General features: G+C 42.1%; 1 protein-coding gene across 1 annotated transcript; it reads right to left on the reverse strand.

Annotated features, from left to right (window-relative positions):
- On the reverse strand, positions 1–25201 carry SPMIP11 (sperm microtubule inner protein 11; the record flags this gene model as incomplete). The annotated part of the gene is made up of 4 exons (XM_079937320.1): positions 1–49; positions 479–623; positions 2698–2820; positions 25123–25201. The coding sequence occupies 4 exons, from the start codon at positions 25199–25201 to the stop codon at positions 1–3; spliced, it is 396 nt and encodes a 131-aa protein (XP_079793446.1).

Consider the following 25201-nt stretch of genomic DNA (forward strand, 5'->3'; position numbering starts at 1 on the left):
TCAATATAGACTGAAGTTTCTGTCATTGAGAATAGAGTGATCTATAAACCTGGAAAAGAGAGGTAGGGTCTCAGATTCAGCCAGGTTAGGCTGGATGGGGGCGGGGGTGCTCAAACCTAGAATGGGCAGAGGTGGTGATGAAGAAGTGGGGCTACTGCCAATGGATGGTGGTTAGAGGGGTGCGAGGTGGCAATGAAGGGAGCTGAAACACCCCGGGCCTCCCACAGGAGTGCTGTAGATCCTTGTGTCTATTCAGAAGTCATATCCGTAAGGCAAAACGCAAAGACACAGACCAATCTTTAGTTCCTTTGAATGCCAGCACTGCCCAGATTCTGGGGCCAGTTGTCCCTGGTAAGACCAAAACTTCCTATTCCATTTCCCAACTCTGACTAGAAATGCAAGAGTCTCCCAAGGCTTTCAGTGAGGGGAAGGAGTAATACTTCCCTTGATCTCCCCACCCTCACCCTTCCAGCCTAACCTGGTCATTGGGCTTCTGATGAGGCAGTGGCGGGGGCTCCGGATCCATGGCATGGTGTCCTCTGGGCGCACTCCTGGATTGTGGGACCGCCAGAAGCTGAAGTTCTGAGCATCAGTCAGGGGGACTCTGAAGACCTGATTGGGGACTGAATGGTTGGGGGAAGGGCAGGTTATCCAATTTCTTAGAGTTGTCTGCTCCCTTTTGCGCCTCAGGGCATCACAAGCCCAGCCTAGCAACTGGGCCTGACCAGGTGCTGAGAAGTCCTGGAAATGTGGTCACCACACTGAGTTCCACTTCTGTATTCCAGCATCTCTCCAGCATCTCGCACCCTTCCTTCATGGTCAGTGGAATCAGTCTTGGTTCTTCCTGCTTCTGCTATAAGCCCATCTCCAAGAGAGCTTTCCCCAAGTGCTAAGGTGGTGGAAAAACAAGTGGTCAACCCACTTGGTTTGTTTTCTTTCTTTCTTTGACCGTGCTACACGGCTTGTGGGATCTTAGTTCCCCGACCAGGGATTGAACCCGGGCCCTCGGCAGTGAGAGCACAGAGTTCTAACCACCCAACACACTTGGAAAATGTGCAAGGTGAGTCTACTGGTTCTTTTTTTTTCCCTCTTTGCTCATTTCAGGTAATTCTCTGAAATTTAGCAGTGATACTACCTCATGTTTGGATATTACTAATAGATATCATTTATCAAGCACCTGTTATGTTCTAAATGTTGTATTAGGTATTAAGTGTTTTTAAAATTTTGAAATAATACCAGACTTACCTAGATTTTCTTTTTTTTTGGATTTTCACTTTTTATTTATTTGAATAAATCTATACCAGTGTATAAAAATTATATATATATATATATTTTTTATTCTTTTTTGCTGTACGTGGGCCTCTCACTGTTGTGGCCTCTCCCGTTGTGGAGCACAGGTTCCGGACGCGCAGGCTCAGTGGCCATGGCTCACGGGCCCAGCCGCTCCGCGGCATGTGGAATCTTCCCGGACTGGGGCACGAACCTGTGTCCCCTGCATCGGCAGGCGGACTCTCAACCACTGCACCACCAGGGAAGCCCATAAAATTTGTATATTTTTAAAACAAAAAATTATAGCCTAATATTCTAGCTGTATGGTCTTTATAATCATTATTATTTTTTAAATCCCTAATATGCTATTGAGTAGATGTTATATTTTTCACTTAGTTGTTTTCCTATTAATCGATAAAAAGCTTTTAAAAAGTTTTGCTCGTAGAAATAACAGATATTCCTCTTCATGCGTATCTTTTTTAGTTTCTGAAAGTATTTGTTTTTTTAAATTAAACTTTAATTTTGAGATAATGATAGATTCACATACAGTTGTAAGAAGTGAAAGACAGAGATCTTGTGTACCCTTTAGCCATGTCCTCCCAGCCCCCACCGAGGTAACATCTTGTAAAATTATAGCACTTTATTACAACCAGGGTATTAACATATTGATGCAGAACGGTTCTACCACCACAGAATCCTGGAGTTGCCCTTTTATAACCACATCCTCCTCCCTCCACTCCTTGGTAATCAATAATGTGCTCTTCAGTTCTATAATTTTGTCATTTTAAGAATGTTCTTTAAATGGCATCATACAGTATGGGATCTTTTTTGGGATTGGCTTTCTTTACATAGTAGAATTCCCTGGAGATTCCTCAGTAGTTGCATGTTTCAGTAGGTTGTCCTAGGTGCTTTTTTAAGTGTACATTTTCTCTAACTTTCACAAAAAATGCGGCAGTATAATTCCGATTTTCAGATGATCCAGAGAGATTAAGTGGTTGAAGGAATTTCCCCAAGGTCACACGGCTTGTTTGGAGTTTAAACTCAGTTCAAATTCCAAAGCTTTGATCCTCACAACAATTCTGTAAGATTGGTAGAGTAGGCATTTTCTGGTTTTTTGTTTTGTTTTTTTAAATAAACGAGGAAGCAGGTTACAAAAGGATAAGTGATTGCCCAAGGTGAGACGCTTAAAAGAGACAGAAATAGTACTCACACCTGGATCTTCTGCTTCCAAGTCTGATTCAGTTTTTATTTTATCTTTCTTACCCCACCATTCAAGTCTACTTTCTCCTTCTTCTTCTCAGTCTCTTCTTGGCTCTTTTTGCCCCCATCCCCTGCTCTATAACAATGCCCCACCACATCCCAGCCATTCTTTACGAACTCAGACACATCTTTTCTGCCCCTAGCAGGTGACAAATCCCAGATACTTACATGTCTTTAACAACACCTTCCGTACAGCTTCCTGGTACCGTGTGTGGCTATTCTGGTGCACGGAATGATTCCCATCTTCTGAGGTAATAGGGGGAAGCCTAGTGGGCTCTGGTTCTTTCTGGTCTGAAACGAGAGCAGACTTGCTCTGAGTACTTAGCAAATGGGGTTATTTGACTTTCTGAGTCTCTGGTCTCCGTGCCAACCAGGCACAGGGCAGGGATCTCTCCAAGCCACTCACATCCGATTCTCAGGATCTCAGGAGTCAAATCAAAATGCCTGTGACAGAGGGGAGGGAGGGAGAACAGTGATCAGACCTTCCTCACTACTCTCTTGCTGCTCCCTGACTCCTGGTTTTGAGTGGCCTCCTGCTAGAATCAGGATATTGACAAATACTTAGGGTTAGTGTAGGTGAAAAAGGCCCCTTGTCTGGATGGATATTCCTTTCCTGAGATTGGCATATTTGCAGAGCTTCAGTTGGTCTAACAGGGGAAATTATGTTTAAGCTAAGTGTTGGAGGATAAGAAGGGATTCATGGGACATAGTATCAGGAAGAGCATTTCGGGCAGCAAGAGATCAAGTGCGTTAGAAGCGCTAGAGAGGTCTCAGCTTGCTGTTGACTTAGAGCTGGACTAATGCTGGGTAAAGTGGAGCGGGACGGGGCCGGCAGCTGGAAAGGCAGTGTAGAGTAGGGTAGTGTAGACTTAGCATTCTTATGGGAGTTTAGGAATCTCCTCTGAGGCAAAATCTGTATCTTACAGTGACTGAAAAAACCAGACCTTCCTTACTCAGTGCTATGGTCTGAATGTTCCCATCCCCCCCAAATTCACTTGATGAAAACTTAATGCCCAAGGTAATGGTATTTGGAGGTGGGGCCTTTGGGATGTGATTCATGAAGGCAGAGCCCTCATGAATGGAATTAGTGCCCTTGTAAAAGAGACCTGAGAGAGCTTCCTTGCCCCTTCTGCCATGTGAGGAAACAATAAGAAGTGTGCAACCTGGGAGAGGGCCCTCACCTGGCATCCTGATACTGGACTTCCAGCCTCCAGAAATGTGAGAAATAAATTTCTGTTGTTTATCAGCCACCCAGTCTATGGTATTTTGTTATAGCAGCCGGAATGGACCAAGATACCCAGCCTCTTGTGTAGCGAGGCCATGGGCAAAGAGTTTTGGTAGGCCAATCAACACATCTTCTCCAGATTTTGAATCAGAGATTGGGGTTGCAAAGAAGCTGGGACCATGTAAAGTCTTTTTCTGTTGATGGAAGTTGGGGCAGTGAAGCTGCATCTTGTTTCGAGCAGCAGTATCCGGGGCCCAGTGTCCTCGGTGCCAGCAGTGCCCACCACAGCATCAAATGCAGTGGTGTCTGTGCCCAGCCAGGTCTGCAGCATGATTCTGAACATTGTTTCTGGTTACCCTCTGCCAAGCTTTGTTCTCTGTTCCTTCTACAATTTTTATAGGTTTCCCAATATTCCTTTTTCTATAAACTACTTCATTGTATAACAGAAAAAGTTGTATATATTTAATATATACAGCTTAATGAGTTGGGAGATAAGTATACACCTGTGAAACCATCACCACAATCTATGCCACAGACACATACATCACCTGCAAAAATCTCCTCCCACCTTCTTTGTTTATTGTTGTTATTATTTTTTTGACAAGAACATCTAACATAAACTCTAACCTCTTAGCGAAGTTTTAAGTATATAACACAGTATTAACTATAGGCTCTGTGCTGTATAGTAGATCTCTAGGACTTATTCATCTTGCATAACTGAAATTTTATACCCTTTGATTACTACCTCCCTGTTTCTTCCTCCCCCCAGCCTCTGGCAACCACCGTTTTATTCTCTGCTTCTATGAGTTTGATTATCTTAGATTCCTCATACAAGTGGTATCATGTAGTATTTGTCCTGTGTCTGGCTTATTTCACTTAGCATATTGTCTTCCAGATTCATCCATGTTGTTGCAAATGGCAGGATTTCCTTTTTTTTTTTAAGGCTGAATAATATTCCATTGTATGCATATACCATATTTTAAAAATTCAGGGACTTCCCTGATGGTCCAGTGGTTAAGACTCCGCCCTCCCAATGCAGGGGGCCAGGGTTCAATTACCTGGTCAGGGAACTAGATCCCTCACACCGCAACTAAGAGCCTGCATGCCACAACTAAAAAAGATCCCGCATGCCGCAACGAAGATCTCGCGTATAGCAACGAAGACCCCGCGTGCTGCAACTAAGACCTGGCGCAGCCAAATAAACAAACCAACATTTTAAAAAATAATAAAATTAAAAAAAATAAAAAACCCATTCATGCGTTGATGGACATTTATGTTGCTTCCATATCTTGGCTGTTGTGAATAATGCTGCAACGAATATGAGAGTGCAGATATCTCTTTGAGGTCGTGATATCAGTTCTTTTCAGGATATCTATTAGAAGTGGGATTGCTGGATTATACGGTAGTTCTATTAATTTCTTGAGAAATCACCTTACTGTTTTCTATACTGGCTGCACCCATTTGCTTTCCCACCACAGTGCACATGGGTTCCCTTTTTTCCTCACCAATGCTGGTTATCTCTTGTGGGTTTTTTTGATTATAGCCACTTTAACAGGTGTGGGGTGACATTGCGGTTTTAATTTGCATTTCCCTCATGATTAGATGTTGAGCATCTTTTCATATACCTGTTGGCCATTTGTGTGTCTTCTTTGGAGAAATGTCTTTTCAGATCCTCTGCCCATTTTTTGTTGTATTTTCTTTTTTTTTTTTTTTTGCTGTTGAGTTATAGGAATTCCGTATATATTTTGGATATTAACCCTTTATCAAATACATGGTTTGCAAGTATTTTCCCCCGTACTATAGGCTGCCTTCTCATTTTGCTGATTGTTTCCTTTGCTGTGCAGAAGCTTTTTAGTTTGATGTAATCCCACCAATATTCTTTTAATAAATTCATGTTCTGCTTAAATAGGTTAGATTTGGCTTGCATCTCAGAATCCTGGGCTTGTCAGGAACCGGGTCAAAATTTGCCATTCTCTCTCGAAATTGTTAAGATACCTGACTCACCTCTGGTGGATGGTGGGGATGCCCCCTCTGTTTTAATTAATTAATTAATTAATTTTTGGCTGTGTTGGGTCTTCGTTGCAGTGCGCGGGCTTCTCATTGCAGTGGCTTCTCTTGTTGCGGAGCAGAGGCTGTAGGCGCGTGGGCTTCAGTAGTTGTGGCTCACGGGCTCAGTAGTTGTGGCTCGCGGGCTCAGTAGTTGTGGATCACGGGCTCAGTAGTTGTCGCTCGTGGGCTCTAGAGCACAGGCTCAGTAGGTGTGGTGCATGGGCTTAGTTGCCCCGCGGCATGCGGGATGTTCCTGGACCAGGGCTCGAACCCATGTCCCCTGCATTGGCAGGCAGATTCTTAACCGCTGTGCCACCAGGGAAGCCCCCCCACCTCTGTTTTATAGTCCTTCCCCAGCTCCTGCTTTCCCCCTTCATCCTGCTTGGCCCCACGCATTCGTCATCATCTGTCCCTCCACACTCCCTTTTGCACTCCAGTGGAAATCTCCTTTAACATTCTCTGAGACAGTGACATTACCAGAGTGGGACACTGTTTGAATCCCCTCCCTTGACAGTTGAGGGCTTGGGCAGGTGGAAGCCTGGACTGAACCAGGGGCTGAATTTACTTCATCACAGTTTATAGCAATGACGGGCCATTTCCTAGAAGCAGTGTCATTTGAGTTTGGTCGTTTGACTTTGGGCTAAGTGAGGGTGTCACAGTGTCTATGGCCAAGTAAGTGTAGACTGAGGAGAAAGAGCAAGAGCATATTCCTAGTAGGCAATGGGACCTGGACTACAAGTAATTATTGGTCTGGGTGCAGGTGACAGTGGGAGCTCCTTATCGGGTCCCGAGGCCTCAGACTGTTCTTTAGGGTACAGCCAGATGATGCTCTCTATTATCTCAGTTTCCAAGTAGTAGTCTTCCAGCTTCCTGTATGGGTTACTGTGTGCTTGGAGGTGTATTGGACAGTATCACCCACTTGGATGCCTTCCTCTTGACTCAAGCACCAGTTGGCATATTCCTCGGATCAGTATTTGGCGAGCTGGAAGGTATTTTTGGTAACCCGTAGCTTCTGCAAGCTGCCAAGTTTTGGAAGCCACCTGAGGTGAAGGGTGGTGGGGGTAGGTGAGAATCATGCCACAGCTACTTGTGAAAGGGCATGTTCTGGGTAGAGGGATGCAATGAACTCTTTATAACTCCACCATGGCAAGGTAGATGAATCCATCATTTTGTTGGTAGATGGTATAACACAGGTTCTTCGCTCACCCAGTTAATACTATACTCCATCTGTTTTTTTGTGATAAATAGATACGAAGGAAGGGCCCTGACAATTTCTTCTAGAGCCAGGCCATAAATTAGGAGTTTCCAGAAGACCAGATTTAATGCTTTGAATGGACCATGAAGGACATACGGGGTAGTGCAAAAGTACTTGGGTGGACCTTCTACTTTTCCAAATTTATGTTGCAGATTTCTCAATAGTATAAGCTTCCCAGAGCCACTGGGATGGTCACAAAATCTTAGTTTTCCACTGCTTTGCCCATTGCCTCTGTTAGCTGGAACTGGGGCTGATTGGCCGCAATGTTTTCAGGCTGAAGAATTTTTAGAATGGGTCTACCTCAGTGGCTCCCAGGATTCTGACTTTCAGGTTAGGGTGTTTGCCTGTCTGTTCCAGATTCTGAGTACATGGTGGTGATAATATCTAACAGACATTACTTGCAGTTGTCTTGAAGTTGGTGTCACTGCAAGCAGAGTAATACCACCCTGACTAGAAATTTATACAAGATCAGTTTGAGAGAAAATGTTGTGGTACTGTACATAAAATATGACTCCTGTCTAAGAGGTCGTATCAGCTGTGGGGCATTAATCCCTCAAAGTTGAGTGGCGCGTTAACATGGATTGAAATTGGCTAAAGTATGTTTTGAAGGCTATCTTGCACTTATTGTCTTTCCTGAGATAAGGAAATAGTCAGTGCTTTGGGAGGAAGTGGACAAGAGCATAAACCCAGGGAGCCAGACCAGTTCCCAGGGCACATTTTACACATGGGGACAGTTCCTTTGCCTCCAAAAATAGCTTCCTCAAAGTGGTGCACTTGTTACACAGGGGAGGTGGAGGGGGCATGAGATAACAGAGAGGCTTACTGCTGGTTGCAGACTGCTGATGTAAAATGGACTACACGGATATTCTAGAGATAACAACAATAAAAAGGGCTAATAATTAGTGAATGTGCTCAGCACAACTATAAAAGGTAGGTACTGTTACTATCTTATTTTGTAAATGGAGAAACAGAGGCCCAGAGAAGTTCAGTGATTTGCCCAAGGTCACATAACCAGCGTATGGCAGAGACATGAGTTTAACCCAAGCAGTTTGGCTCCAGAGCCCATGCTCTTAACCCCGCATTAAACTGGCTCTTGAAATCATCTCATCAGGCCTTCCAGGAAAGACCAAGGACTAAGGAAAAACATGAACTGACAGAACTAGCCTCTTAGTGGGCTCCCCTGTGTACAGCTCAATGGGGGCCCTGTCAAGGGTGTCTGCTCAACTTGGAGAAGCCTTGAGTTGGGAGAGAGACATGATGATATCACCTTGTTCTAGAGGCAGATCCCTGCCTCCCTGAGATTCACTGAATTGTGGAATATCGTTTCCTATGGCCAGCATCGAGGGAGCAGAGAGGACTGGAACCTGGTGGGCCAGTCTTCAGTGGATTAGATCAGTCCCAGTGAGGAAAACCAGTGGGGAAATGCCAAGCCCCTGTGGAAAATGTGGTGTATCTGCTGCAATACAGACACAGTCATCCACCTTGGAGGTGCCCACTCCCTAGGCTTTGGCAGATTGTAGCTGTGAGTAGCTTGAGTACCTTCTCCCTTCTGGTTTCAGGTGGATGGGGATGATGGTCTATAGCAGCTGTGAGACATATGAGTGTTTCCAAAATACCTTTCTGTAACTTCAGTATGTTTATCCATTTAGAAAGGCAGAGGGGCTCCGAGGTTTTGGCCAGTTCACTCTTGGCTGAATTTTGCCATTCATGCTCCTGTTTGAAAAGCCGGAACTACAGTGCCCTCTGCTGGAGTCTGAGTGGCATCTCCAGCTGTCTCCTAATAGCAGGTCACCAAACAGGCAGCTAGGAGAGGTCAGGAGAACTAGGAGACTGAGCAGAGGACATTCCAATCAGGGTGGGGAAAACCACCTATGGGACCCCTTTGACACGATCCAGAAAATGAGAATACAAGTGATATATGCTCGGCTTTTACCAAAAATGTGAGATTTACTTTTTCTTTGAAGAGATTCATTTGGAAGTAAGAGCAACTTGGAGGACTCATTGGTGAATTCCTCTGGGAGAAGGAATGATAAAGGCAGCAGTGGAGGAAGATGGAGTGAGGCCCTTTGGATGTGTGGAGCTTGGAGGTCATCATGTCTGTGGCTGGAGGGCAGTCACTAGAGAGTCTGGCACGGAGAGGTCATTTGTTTCAAGCCAAGAATAAGCATAAGCACTCGTAACCACCCACCCCCATCGATTTGCCTCTGAGACACCTGTCAGTGGGCAACGCCCTGAGTGTAGATTTGTGTTAGGATGATGCCTAGCTTGACCACGGGTTTTCATATAACGAGGCAAGGGAGTTAGTTGTCTCAGCAAAGGGCCAGAAAAAAGGGAATTTTTCTGAAATTCTGACACTCCTGGACCAAGAGGAGTGTCCAGGTATGACGCTAAGAGTAGGTGGGAGAACAGGGTTCAAAGCAGGTGGTGAGATAGATTCAGCAAAGAAAAAGACAGATATATGGCCATGCTCCCCTGGGCAGGACAGAGAAGGGAAAGCTTAGGCACTCAAGGTGAATGAACACAGGAAGCTGGGCTGAACCTGCAGAGGCAACTAGTAGTATTATCAGGAAGGGTGAGTCTGGGAGGGGCAGGAATCTACTGATTAGTAGACAAGAGAGTTCTGGTCACTGGTCAGGGATGCTCTTCTGTGGGTGGCTGCAATTGACCAGGCTCTTTCAGGGCCTGGATGAGCTATCCTTTGAAGCCAGCTAGCATTTGTTGCTTCTCAGGGAATCTTATGATTAAAAATATTGCTTTCCATGGGAATTCCCTGGCGATCCAGTGGTTAGGATCATCACTTTCACTGCCAAGGGCCCAGGTTCAATTCCAGGCTGGGGAACTAAGATCCCACAAGCTGTGCGACCAAAAAAAAAAATGTACGTATATATGTGTGTGTGTATATGTGTGTGTGTGTGTGTATTGCTTTTCAGGTACCCTGTCCTGGCAAGTATGTTTTGAGTAGCAGGACAAAGATATTCCAGTCAGAGGAAAGGTATATATTCCATATGTAAATAATAACTTACTTATTATGGTTTATAACTTTTCTTCCGATCATCTGTTGTACAGTTTTATGTGCTAGGTCTTAGCTGTATTACATACATTATATAATTTAATCTCCACAACAAATCTATAAGGAAGGCATTATTATCTCCATCTACAAGTGAGGAAACAGGCACTCTGAATTTGCTTAGCGAGTTAGCTCCATGAATCTGAATAACTTTGAGTACCTGATAAAAATGAGTTTCTGAAGTCAAGGATAGACCAAGATATGCTCTCCACACTCAGTTTTCCTCCTTGGTTTTTCTATTTTGGTTCTTTATCAGGAGGAAAAGAAAGGAAGGAGGCAGAGACTGGCAGAATAGTTACCTGTGTTGACTCATGTCTATGAGTTTTCATTATGACTATAATAAGGAAAGCTTGAGTGGACCCTCACATCTACTAGAAGGGAAAAAAAACTTTCTTCAAAGAAAAATTGTGAATGACTTAAAAATATTATAGTATGTGTTAAGAATGAGAAGTGTTAATAAGTTCATTTTAATGGTTGCTGTTAAAGCCCTCACTGAAGGGCCAATTAAGAGTGCAGTTGATTTGAGCATGGAGAACAGGTTGAAGTGCTAGTACAGGGGGACAGAAAAAGGTCAAGCCACTTGAGTGAATGTATTAACAAGGTGAAATCAGCCAGAAAGAGAGCAGGGCCAGAGAATCATTCTGAAGACAAGTGTGAATGACAAATTAGAGTCCTGCAAGATCACATGGAACTAAGGGTGAGCACAGTCAGGAACTGTGTGTTCCTTGAATTAATGAATGTAGAAATAGGGATTAGAAAGACTTGGGTAAGCAAGGTGGATGGATGTTGTTTTCTAAGAGCCAAACAGAATGCTGTATTTTCTCCATACATACTTTCCCAAACCAGTTCTGAAGTAATAGGAAGGTATGAGCCAAGTTCCCTGTTACGGTGGTCCACATTCCCAGATCTCTGCCAGCTGACATATTTCAAGCAACCTCAGCAGCACCAGGATTCAGAACCAGGTGAGCTCTGTTGCACTTTCCTGTTGATATGTTAAATAAGATGAGAGCTAAGAGCTTACTGTTTAATTTAGCAACATCACCATGGATGTGAGCATTGGTGACTAGACACAAAAGAAGTTTCAGTGGAGTGGTAGGGGCAAGAGCCTGATTGGCATGGGTTCAAGAGAGACTGGCAGGGCTTCCCTGGTGGCGCAGTGGTTGAGAGTCCACCTGCCGATGCAGGGGACACGGGTTCGTGCCCCGGTGTGGGAAGATCCCACATGCCGCGGAGCAGCTGGGCCCGTGAGCCATGGCCGCTGAGCCTGTGCATCCGGAGCCTGTGCTCCGCAATGGGAGAGGCCACAACAGTGAGAGGCCCACGTACCGCAAACAAACAAACAAACAAAAAACAGAGACTGGCAGGATATTTAGAGACAGAAAGACCAGACAACTCTTTTGAAGAATTTTTCTGTATGGGGGGTGGGCAGGGAAATAGGATGTAGGGCTTTAAGATGGAAGAAATTATAGCATGAATGTAGGTAGATAGGAATGGCCAGAGATAGAAAAACTGATGCAATAGAGTGTGAAGAATATTGGAGTAGTGTCCTTGAATAGTCAACAATATGAGATCTGATGCACAAGTGGAGGGGCTGGTCTTAACGTGTGTAGACCATTCACTTATTATAATAAGACATATACAGGCACAGATGCAGGTAGATGGATAGACATGATTTTGTGAGAGGTTATAGAAATTATCTTCCAGTTGCTTCTGTTTTCACTGTGAAATAGAAGGAAAGTCATTATGTGAGAGTGAGGATAGGAGATGAGGTGTTAGAGGTTTGAGGAAAGAGGAGGTATGAAGTGGCCTTCAGGAGAGTGAGAGAATGCATAGAACAAGGAAATGTAGTCTGACTTCTGGGCAGCCATAGAGGCCCACTTGAGTTTAGTGATCAGGAATTTAAGGTGAGGCCAATCAGCATGGTGGTTTTTCTCTTGTCGATGAGTATAAACTACTTTTCCCAGGAGTTTTGGTATAATCAGGAGTGGGAAAGGGGAGAAGGTGGTGGAGAAAGAAATGGGGACAATAGCTTGAGGGGACCATTTGGTCAAGAGAGGATTCTTTTTTTTCCCCAGATGGAATGATTGCAGCACATTTGTATACTTATGGAAATGATCTGGGAAGAGGGAAAAAACTGAGGGAGAGGGGGATAATTACAGGAGCAAAATCTTTGAGGAAAGTGTGGATGAGATCCAGTACGCAAATGGAGTCAGTTCATTCATTGTACCAGAGGGAAGATATAAATGCAGTGGAAGGTTAAGTGTGATGATGGAAAGTCTCTTTTGATTGCTTCTATTTTTAGTTAAATAAGGAGCAAGGAAGTTAGCTCAGAGTGAGGATCGAGAGGGGATTTTAGAGATTTGAGGAGAGAGGGGGAGTTGCCTTGAGGAGTGGGAGAGTGGCTAGGGAAATATAATAGGATTTTCAGGAAGTCCCAAGTGCTCACTTGAGATTTGTGGTTATGGTACTAATCATTCTAGGAAGACTAGATGTCCTAGGAGGAGGGTCAAATACACATACCTTTGTCTTCATAGACAAAGGGGCTCCTTTGTCTGGGGCTCCACACTCCAACTCCCTGGAGTTTCATAGCCTTATCCTGAGCTTCTAGAGTCAGCCTATGTGCCCCGGAGCTTGGCCATGTGGTCCCAGACTTCAGCTCCTGGGCAGCTCAAGTGGCTTCAAGGAAATACTATGAACAGAACATAATTACTATTGAGTGGAATTTTCAGGTGGAAGTCTGAATAACATGGTTGAAGCCAAAGTTGGCAAAGGGTAGCCAAGTTCCCTGAATGTCTTTGTGCACAGATATTTCAGGATGTGCACAATTAAAATGACTTGTCAAGAACCTACAATATGCTGCCACTTGAGGGCAAAGGACACGCATAGATTGAAAGTGATGGGATGGAAAAAGATATTTCATGCAAATGGAAATGACAAGAAAGCAGCTGTAGCAATATTCACACCAGACAAAATAGACTTTAAAACAAAGTCCATAGAGAAAGACAAAGAAGAATACTATATAATGATAAAGGAATCATTATATTATGAGAAGAGGATATTACACTTGTTAACGTATATGAACCCAATATAGGAGCACCTAAATACATAAAACAAATACTAACAGACAATAAAGGGAGAAATTGACAGGAATACAACAATAGTAGGAGACTTTAATACCTCACTGACATCAATGGACAGATCTTCTAGACAGAAAATCAATAATGCAACAGAGATCCTAAATGACACAATAAAACAGTTGGACTTAATTTATATCTACAAGACACTACATCCAAAACAAAACAAAAACAAACAAAACAAACCCAGAATACACATTCTTTTCAAGTCACATGGAACATTCTCTAGGATAGACTATATAAAGGACACAAAACAAGACTCAACAAGTTTAAGAGGATAGAAACTATTTCAAGCATCTCTTCTGACCATAACAGTATGAAACTAGAAATCAACCACAGAAGGAAAAATGAGAAAAAATGGCTTGTCAGAAATGGGAGATGAGTTACAGGGTTCTGGCTGGGATGCAGTGAAAGCAGTCTGTAATCAAAGTGGGAGTTGGAAGTGCTTTGTTATGGTTTTAGCCTTGAATTCCTTCTAGATTTTGAAATTTGCTCTTATGAGGATGAAGCTCTTGCCTCAGCTCTACACATGGCTGGCTCATTCTCATTCTTCACGGTGTGGCTCAAACATTACCTCCTCGATTACTGTCTAAAGTGGGCCTCTCAGGCTTCCCTGGTGGCACAGTGGTTAAGGATCTGCCTGCCAATGCAGGGGACATGGGTTTGAGTCCTGGTCCGGGAAGATCCCACATGCCCCGGAGCAACTAAGCCCATGCACCACAACTGCTGAGCCTGCACTCTAGAGCCTGCAAGCCGCAACTACTGAGCCTGTGTGCCACAACTACTGAAGCCTGCGTGCCTAAGAGCCCATGCTCTGCAACAACAGAAGCTACCACAGTGAGAAGCCTGTGCACTGCAATGAAGAGTAGCCCCCGCTCGCCTCAACTAGAGAAAGTCCGCGTGCAGCAGTGAAGACCCAACGCAGCCAAAAAAAAATAATAATAATAATAATAAATAAATAAATAAATAAAGTGGGCCTCTCCAAGTTACTCTCCATCATGGGATCTGCAAACTCAGTTGCCTATAAGAGTCAGGCAGGTAATGTTTATGAGTAAAACAACTAAGAAACCTGTTCCATCTAAAGGGGCAGCTGCTACTTTGCTCTGGTCAGTTGTGGTCATGTGGGAATTTAGGGCCAGTGTGGCCAGTTCTAATATTTAAGAGAAGTCAGAAATGTGGATTTTACATAAAACCTCCTGATTTTTAGATGTGGGTCCAAATTTTTTAAGAAATCACTCTGCAGGCTGAGTCCGGCCCTCTGGCCAGCAGTTTATAACTTCTGATCCATTGCATCAACTTTCCCACCCTATATCCTTCCCAGTACTTGTTATATTCTGTGAATATCTTGTTTGTTTATTTACCTGTTTATTGTCTGTGTTAGTCACTGTTGTATTCCTAGTGCGTAACACAGTGCCTAGCACAATCAGTTCCCAATAAATAATTATCTGATGTTGGATGAGAAGGGGAGTCTGGATTGGTGCCTTACTTGGGAGGTTTCTATGTATTCTGAAATTATATATATAAATTATAAATATGAATATATGTATATATGTGTGTGTTTATATAGAGGTGTGTGTATATATGTATATACGTAAATATATGTGTATACACACACACACACACACACACACACACACACACACACAAACACCTGTATATGGCAAATCTTTTCTCTTAGTCTCTCTTTTATTTATTTATTTATTTTGGCAGTGCCGCACAGCTTGTGGGATCTTAGTTCCCAGACCAGGGATCAAACCCAGGTCCTTGGCAATGATAGCACAGAGTCCTAACCCTTGGACTGCCAGAGAATTCCCCTCTTAAGTCTCTTTCTTGCCTTTTAACTTTATGATGTCTTTCGATACAGAATTATAACTTTTATTTAGGAAAAATTGTCAATCTTTTCTCTTAGGCTTCTGGGGCTATGTCCTATGAGGAAAGTTTTCCAAATTAATTTACAAAGTGTTTTTTTTTTTAATTTTTAATTTTATTTTTGGTTGCATTGGGTCTTCATTGCTGTGTGTGGGCTTTCTCTAGTTGTGGCAAGTGGGTGCTATTGTTTGTTGAGGTGCGTGGGCTTCTCATTGTGTTGGCTTCGCTTGTTGCGGAGCACGGGTTCTAGGATGCACGGGCTTCAGCAGTAGTGGCACACGGGCTCAGCAGTTGTGGCGTATGGGCTTAGTTGCTCCGCAGCATGTGGGATCTTCCCGGACCAGGAATTGAACCCGTGTCCCCTGCATTGGCAGGAGGATTCTTAACACCTGTGCCACAAGGGAAGTCCCTATACTTATTTATTTTAAATCTGCCTTGTAATCCAAACATTTACCAAAAAATCCTCTTTTCACTTACTTGATAGTGAACTTTTTTTTTTTTTTTTTTTTTTTGCGGTATGCGGTCTTCTCACAGTTGTGGCCTCTCCCGTTGCGGAGCACAGGCTCCAGACGCGCAGGCTCAGCGGCCATGGCTCACGGGCCCAGCCGCTCCGCGGCATGTGGGATCTTCCCGGACCGGGGCACGAACCCGTGTCCCCTGCATCGGCAGGCGGACTCTCAACCACTGCGCCACCAGGGAAGCCTGATAGTGAACTTTGAAGCACAAAAGTTTTAAATTTTGATGGAATCCAATTTATCTGTCTTTCCTTCTGTCACTTACGCTTTTGTTGTCTTTTCTTAGAAACCACTGCCTAATCCCAAGGTCATGAAGATTTTTCTCCTAAGAGTTTTAAAGTTTTAGCTCTTACATTTATGTCTATGGTCCATTTTGAGTAAATTTTTGTATATGGTGTGAGGTGGGGTCCAATTTCATTCTTTTGCATGTGATTATCCAGTTTTTGCCGCACAATTTGTTGAAACGACTATTCTCTCCCATTGAATTGTCTTGGCATTCTTGTTGAAAATCAATTGACCATAAATTAAGGGTTTATTTCTGGACTCTCAATTCTGTTTCACTGATCTATATGGCAATTCTTATGCCAATATAACACGGTCTTGATTATAGCAGCTTTGTAGAAGATATGAAATTGGGAAGTATGTCCTCCAACATTGTTATTCTTCAAGATTGCTTTGGTTATTCTGGGTCCCATATATTTCCATATGAATTTTAGGATATCTTGTCAATTTCTACCAGATATCATTATCTTTGGGAGGTATTTCTTTTTTTAAAAAAATTGATATATAGTTTACATAAAATATTATGTTAGTTTCATTTGGGTGATATTTCACTACAAGGAATTCTAAGCATCTAAAATGTGTCTGGAAAGGGATCTCACATTTATTCCCCCCCCGGCATCCTAACTCACATACTGAATTTGGCAAATATTCAGGAATCTCCAACTTGGTCCAGGACACTTATCTATGTTTTTATCAGTAATCCTTTAAGGTACCCTGGTTTCTTTTTGTTTTTTGTTTTTTTGGCCGTACTGTGCAGCCTGCGGGATCCTAGTTCCCCCACCAGGGATCGAACCCGTGCCCCCTGCGTTGGGAACGTGGAGTCTTAACCACTGGACCACCAGGGAAGTCCAAGGTGCCCTAGTTTCTTGATGTATTTTAGACTATTAAGTGTGAATAGCTCAATATTATATATATAGTAGAAGCTCTTCTAAAGACGCTCCATTGAGGGTACTTCCCTGGTGGTCCAGTGGGTAAGACTCTGGGCTCCCAATGCAGGGGGCCCAGGTTCAATCCCTGGTTGGGGAACTAGATCCCACATGCATGCTGCAACTAAGAGCTCGCATGCCGCAATGAAGATCCCTCATGCCACAGTGAAGATCCTGCATGTTGCAACTAAAGATCCCGCATGCCACAAATAACATCCAGCGCAGCCTAAATAAGTAATAAATAAATAAATATTAAATATTAAATAAAAGAAACTCCATTGAATAGACTTGCTAGATTAATTAATGTTCTCCATTTCCTCTGAAAAACATATTAAAAAATGCCTGCAACCCTCCAGTTGCAGCCAAGAGCTACTCTAGAGTATACCTGGACACTTATGCTCCCACTTGAGTTGTGTGCACACCAAGAGTAAGCTGTGGTTCTCCTCCCCATACAATTTATGCCAGGTTTATTCTGTAATTGCAATATTGCAATTTAATGATATATTATTTCAACTAATAGAATATGTATTTTTCAAAAAAGAGCAGTGAGTGCCTCCGTGAGATTTATCAGGGGCACCCAACGCAAACAGTCCCAACCTTTCTACATAAAATGTAACAAGCAAGCATGAAATAAATTTATGAGATATTAAAAAAAAGAGCAGTGGTTTGTATAAAAATGAAATTGAATGCTTTGGAAAAACTCAAACTTCAAAAAATTACACTTTGAATTCAAATGGATGTGATTTAGAAAAGTACCATTTTGCAACTATCATAGAAATAATTGAACCATCACTATATACTAAAACTAGTAAGCGAGAGTTTGATGAAGAATAGGGTATTTACATTTTTTCAAAGTATCTTCCTGGTAATTATTACTAATTACAAAACAAAGATAGTAACTTGACAGTGGAGAAAACTGGAAAACACCACCTTAATCAAATGGTCAAAGTTAACATCACCAATAATGGGACAAAATGACATCACAAGCCTCCTGATGTGATGTATTGAAGACATGATATTGCTTAGTCCTGCCAAAAATATTTAAACCTAATCTAATCTTGAGAAACATCAGACAAACCGAAATTAAGAAAAATTCTATAAAATATCTTGCCTGTACTGTTAAAATTGTCAATGTCATGAAACAAAGCATCAGAGGAATTGTTCCAGATTAAAGGAGACTAAAGAGACCTGCCAACTAAATGCAATCCTTATTGGATTGATTGATTTATCAATAATTAATTAATCAATTTAATTGGTTAATTAACCAATCAAATAATTGATTAACCAATTATTTCTATTTCTATGATCAGTCTTATCCTTAATTTTATCCTAGAAGGAAAAATTTTGTTCTAAAGGACATTAATGGGACAATTGGCAAAATTGGAATATAGACTATAGATAATTAAATAGTATTGTATTGGTGTTAAAATTGCTGAGTTTGATACCTATACTGTGGGTTGTTATCTAAGAAAATGTCCTTATTCTTAGGAAATACAAACTGAAATATTTGAGAGTAAAGGATATAATATGAGCAGCTTATTCTCAACTAGCTGAGAAAAAAAGATGTTTATCTATAGATATGTAAATATATAAATTATATATATATGGAGAGAGAGAGAGCAAGCAAATGTGGCCAAATATTAACAATTGACTAATTTGGGTTAAGGGTATAGGGAATTTCTTTTGTACCAGTCTTACAACTTTTCTATAATTAAAAAAAAATTATTTATTTATTTTTGGCTGCATTGGGTCTTTCTCTAGTTGCCGTGGCTTCTCTTGTTGCAAACCATGGGCTATAGGTGCATGGGCTTCAATAGTTGTGGCGGGCAAGCTCTAGAGCACAGGCTCAGTAGTTGTGGTGCACAGGCTTTGTTGCTCCGTGGCATGTGGGATCTTCCCAGACCAGGGCTCGAACCTGTGTCCCCTGCATTGGCAGGCGGATTCTCAACCACTGCACCACCAGGGAAGCCCTCTATAATTTTGAAATTATATCACGAAAATACATTATTTATTTATTTATTTTTGGCTGTGTTGGCTCTTCGTTGCTGCACGCGGGTTTTGTCTAGTTGCATTGAGCAGGGGCTACTCTTCATTGGGGTGTGCAGGCTTTTCATTTCAGTGGCTTCTCTTGTTGCGGATCACGGGCTTCAGGCACATGGGCTTCAGTAGTTGTGGCTTGTGGGCTCTAGAGTGCAGACTCAGCAGTTGTGGCACACAGGCTTACTTGCTCCGCAGCATGTGAGATCTTCCTGGACCAGGGCCCAAACCCCTGTCCCCCGCATTGAAAGGCGGATTCTCAACCACTGCGCCAGCAGGGAAGCACTCTATAATTTTGAAATTATGTCATGAAAATACATTTTAAAGATGGTTAATTAACCATAAAGTTTATTTCCTTTCCCTCCTAAATTTGCTAAAATCACATCAAAATAACAACAACAACAATAATGGCATTAACCTTCAAGGTCAAAGAGAGAGCTAGGATACAATAGCAAGATGATATATTTCAGTGGAAATATCTTTTGAAAAATGGAAAGTAGAGAGAGAGGTAGTAACAAATTTATCAGAATAGGAAAAGTTTTAACTTAAGTTTCTGCAGTGAAGGATACATGTAGAATTGAGCTAATTCATTTGGGAGGCTCAAACCTTAGAACGTAGCAGGTACCACAGAAGGTACAGGTAAAGACTAGGTCCGAGAACAGGAAAGTGGTCACTGAAACTCTGTCTACAGGGCATGTGGCACAACCAGGCAAACCACCATGCCCCAACAAGGAGATAAAAGATTTCTCTGTCCAGCAATCCCACTTCTGGCTATATATCCAAAGGAAGTGAAAACAGGGTCTTGAAGAGGTATCTTCACTCTCATGTTCATTGCAGCATTATTCACAATAGCCAAGATATGGAAACCTAAGTGTCTGTCAATGGATGAATGGATAAAGAAGATGTGATGTGTATATATATATATATATATATATATATATATATATATATATATATATATATATATATGCCATGAAATATTATTCAGTCATGAGAAAGAAGGAAACCCTGTCATTTGCAACAACATGGGTGAACCTTGAGGGCATTATGCTAAGTAAGATATGTCAGACAGAAGAAGACAAATACTGAATGATCTCACTTAGACGTGCAATCTAAAAAAGCGGAACTCAGAAACAGAGTAGAATGGCGGTTGGGGGGTGAGGGGATGAGATGTTGGCCAAAGGGTATAAACTTCCAGTTATAAGATGAATAAGTTCTGGGGATCTAATGTACAGCATGGTGATTATAGGTAATTATACTGCTATATATAGCAGTATATATATTATATATATATATATATATATATAATTATATACTTGAAAGGTACTGAGAGAGTAGATCTTGAATGTTCTTACTGCAAAAAAGAAATGGCAATTACGTGACGTGATGGAGGCATTAGAGCTAATACTTTGGTAGTTATCATCTTGCAATATATTTTAAGCGTATCAAATCAACATATTGTACACCTTAAACTTACACAATGTTATACGTCAATTATATCTCAATAAAACTGGGGAAAAAGAGAAAGATTTCTCTGGAGGAACTGAATCTTGGAGGCACTGCACTCCTGCACAAGATTTACTGTGAGGGACGGCATATGGTGCAAGACTAAAAATACGATGATTAAGTGAAAATCGAGATCCTCAAAGGTGAGACTCAGTGCCCCCTTCACCTGTCTTGATCCCAGTATGCTAGCAGACAAACATGTAACCAATCCCCAGAGAAGCAATTATAGTGTTCTTCCCTGGAGAAAATGTAGAGATCCAGAGGAAAGCTCCCAGTGAAGCCCACAGTGGATAACTACCCCTGCCCTCCAGGCTTCTAGTCAGCTTTTTAGTTCCTCACTCTTAACTTATAATGGAGAGCCAAGGATCACCAGTTATTTGACAATAGTTATCAATGAGGAAAATAGAGATCAAAATAAACTCATAGGAAAAAGGGCGCAGAGGAAACAGAGCTAATGCAGAGAACAGAAGAGAATTTCAAATAAAGTATAATATCCCTAAAGAAAAAAGAAGATATGGAAAAGGAAAACCAGAGGACCAAAAACAGCCCTTGGAAATTAAAAATATAGTAACCAAAATAAGATGTTATGATACAAAGGTATGGTGATTTTCCTGTAGGTCCACAACTTCTTTATTACCCCTCCCCTTGAGTGTGGGCTAGATTTAGTAATTCTCTTCTAACAAACAGAATAAGGTGGAAGTCACAGTCACTTCTGGGACTGTCATAAAAAGGCATTGCGGCTTCCTTCCTCCTCCCACTCTCTCTCACTCTCTGATCACCTGCTCTGAGGAAAGTTAGCTGCCAAGTGAGAACAGTCAGGCAGCTTATTGGAAGGCCCACGTGGTGAGAAACTGAGGTGTCTTGTCAATAGCCAGAGAGGAACTGAGGCCTCCAGCTACGAGATGACTGCAGCCCCTGCTGACATCCTGTCTGCAACCACAAGAGAAACCCTGAGCCAGAACCAACCAGCTAAACTGCTCCTGGATGCCTGATTCACAGAAACTATAAGGTAATAAATGTTCGTTGTTTTAAGCCTCTATGTTTTAGGGTAATTTGTTACACAGAAATAGATAATTAACACAGAAGGTTGGAAGATAAAAGTGAGGAACCCCCAAAGAGTAAATGTTTTAAAACCCAAGGGAAGCATAGAGAAAGTTTAATTAAGTTACAGGACCAGTTCAGAAGGTTTTAGAGCTGACAAATGGAAGTTCCAAAAAGAGAGGAGAGAAAATAGAGAATAAATTAATAAAGAAATAATAAAGGAAAATTTGTCAGAAATAGAGTGCACAAATTTCCAGATTGAAAAAGCTCAGGGAATGTCTATCACAGTGAAGAAAAAAAGATCTACAGCAAATTCCAACATTATGAAATTTCAGAACACTAGGGAACAAAAAGAAAATCAAAAGCTTCTGGAGAGAAATACATCATACACAAAAGAATCCAACTGGAAGTTAGAGGACAATAAAGGTATAACTTCAAAATTCTCAGAAAATGATTTTCGACCTAGAGTTTCATATCTGGAAGAACTGACAATCAAGTGTGAGGGTAGGGCTTCCCTGGTGGCACGGTGCTTAAGAATCCTCCTGCCAATGCAGGGGACACGGGTTTGAGCCCTGGTCCAGGAAGATCCCACATGCCGCGGAGCAACTAAGCCCGTGGCCACAACTACTGAGCCTGCGCTCTAGAGCCCGCATGCCACAACTACTGCAGCCTGTGCGCCTGAAGCCCGTGATCCGCAACAAGAGAAGCCACTGCAATAAGAAGCCCGCACACTGCAACTAGGGAAAGCCCACGCACAGCAACGGAGACCTAACGCAGCAAAAATAAATAAATAAATAAATTCATTAAAAAAAATGTGTGAGGGTAGAATAAAATCATTCTTCACTCAAAAATATACCTCTTACACATTCTTAGAAAGCTATTCAAGGATATATTCCAGGAAAGGGAGAGAGTAAACCAAGAAAGAAAACATGGGATCCAGGAAATAGAGAATAAAACTTTGGAGAGAGGCAAAAGCAAGTTTCAGGACAAGAGCTATGCGCCAGGAGTAGGAGAAGGCAGAGTATAGGAGTAGGAGAGAGAAAGTTTGGGAAAAAAGGAATTGGTAGATTATTTGTTGTGTTTTGGTAGATTATTTGTTGTGTTTTGAGTGATTGGAAAAAATATCATTGGGCATTTAATAGAGCTGTTGAAGTAATTTGTGGAAAAAAGTAACAGTAGTTACCTGGAGAGCTAAGCAAGTGAAAAAATGGTGGGAATTCTTAACTCTAGGGATGAACAAAAAAGTTATTATAGTGACATTATTTGGCTTAGCAGTGAACAATTTTTACATATTTGTAAGACTACAAGACTATAGATTTAAACTTGTATGTTCTATTGTTACATCCCAAATCATCAAATTTAGTGGCTTAAAACAACATCCACAGGATTCCCTGGTGGCGCAGTGGTTAAGAATCTGCCTGCCAATGCAGGGGACGTGGGTTCGAGCCCTGGTCCAGGAAGATCCCATATGCCATGAAGCAGCTAAGCCTGTGCGCCACAACTACTGAGCCACAACTACTGAGCCCGTGAGCCACAACTACTGAAGCCCGCATGCCTAGAGTCCGTGCTCTGCAACAAGAGAAGCCACTGCAATGAGAAGCCTGCGCACCGCAACAAAGAGTAGCCCCCGCTCGCCACAACTAGAGAAAGGCCGCGCGCAGCAACGAAGACCCAACGCAGCCAAAAATAGTAAAAAAAAAAAAACCCAAAAAACAACATCCACTTACTATCTCACAGTTCTGTAAGTCTGGTAGTCTCTGCTTAGTCTCGCAAGGCTGAAATCAAGGTGTTGGCTGGGCTGGGGTCTTATGTGGAGACTCTAGGGAAGAATCCATTTTCAGGTTCATTCAGGTTATTGGCAGAATTCAGGTTTTTCTGGTTATAGGACTGATGCCTTGCTGACTGTCAGCTGGGACACTCTCAGCTCCTAACTGCCACCCACATTGGCATGGAGGCCCCCTGCATCTTCAAAACTGCACATGCTTCCAATCTCTGAATTCCTCTTTTGCTGTTAACTGGAAAAAGCCACTCTGCTTTTAAAAGGCTTGTGTGATTAGATTAGGCCCACTCACATAATCTCCTTTTTTCCATGTAAAGTAACAATCACCAGAGTGTTATCCATCATATTCTGAGGTTCTGCCCACATTCAAAGGGGAGGGGATTATATAAGGGCAAAGTTCATTGAGGGTCATTCTTAGAATTTTGCTTACCACAAACCTAAAACTGTGACATAACTATACTGGAAAAACTAGGATGAGAGAGGGGAAGCACACAGTATAGTATAAGAAAGCTAAATTTTCAACTCTCGTAACAGGAGGGCAGTATGTAATAACCCAAAATGGAAGAAGGGAAATTTGTGGGTTAGGCCAAGTGTGTTTCTCTGAGAGAGGGTGAAGAACTCCTAATTTGGAGACAATAGCATCCCTGTGGCATAATGCCAGGACCCAGCTGGGTGGGGACAAGCAGGGGAGGGCTGGTGTAGGCCTATTAAGGGATTCCTAGTGTCCATTAGTGGGAATGTGTGAAACAGAGCTGAATACGTGAAACAGAGCTTCTCTGATGGAATTAGAAAGAGAACAGAGTGTGCCCAATGGAGGCCTGTACAAGATCAGTCCTTCTCAATCTTAACGTTACTTTATTTTTTCCCAGTTATCTCCTCCCTTTACCCCAACGCAACTTTTGCTTTAGTACCTGCCCACGCTTAGTTTCCTTCACATGGGTTCTCCATTCTGCCTAGAATACCCTTTCTCCTTCATTTCTGTGCTTTCAAGCAATTCATCTTTTAAGACCTTAATCTTGTCACATTTCCTGTAAACCCTCCCTTTAGAATTAGTTTAGTCACTCAGTATCACTTATTCATTCACTCACCCTACAAATATATTTGTCAAACCTCTATTATGTGAGGTACTGCTAGGTATTGTGGATATAATACAGGTCTGATATATACTCCCTGCCTACTATAACTCCTTCAATGGTTCCCTATAAAGTTAAAAGGTTTAGCATGGCTAACAGTATACTCAGTTATCTGGCCCCTGCCTAGCTTTCAAGGCCTGCTTCTCACCTCCTGTCTATGCTTTATCTGTACCCAAGGACTTGGAGTTCACTTAATAAGGTTCTCTCAATTCTCTGTTCCTTTGTCTGTGCTGTATTCCCTTGTCATCTACTTGGTTAACTCCAATCATCCTTTAATACTCAGTCCTGGAAGCATTTCCTGTGTGAGGTCTTCTCTAAAGGATCCCCCTATTCTCATTTCAAATCCAGTAGCATCAGGTACTTCCTCTTTTGTGGTTCCATAGCATTCCATATTTAATTGAATCATACACCATATTGCAAATTTTTTTGTTTGCATGCTTATCTTCATCTGATGGTCAGCTACTTTATGGCAGAGAGAGGTCTAATCCTATCCATCTTTGTAACGCTAGTCACCAACATAAAGCCTGACACATAGTTGGTGCTTAATAAATGTTGACTAAATGAGCAAATGAATAAGAATACACTTATTCGGTTGAACAAATTGGGTGTCTTAATAAGGATATTAAATGACAGGAGAGGGAATGGATATCTTCCGTATGCCATAATTTTAACTAGTATAATTGTTAATCTTGGGGGATAAAACTCTAACCCAAAGTAGGAAAAGAAATGGCTAAGAAGTGGCCCTTCTAACCCTCTATTCTATGTTCCCCTTACATGTTTCTTCAGTTGTGTCCCTTTTCTTGTTCCGAAAGGCATTTTGATATCCTAATAGATATAAGTTGAAGAAGGCCAT

This window comes from Stenella coeruleoalba (assembly GCF_951394435.1).
Source record: "Stenella coeruleoalba genome assembly, chromosome: 11".
Taxonomy (NCBI): Eukaryota; Metazoa; Chordata; class Mammalia; order Artiodactyla; family Delphinidae; genus Stenella; species Stenella coeruleoalba.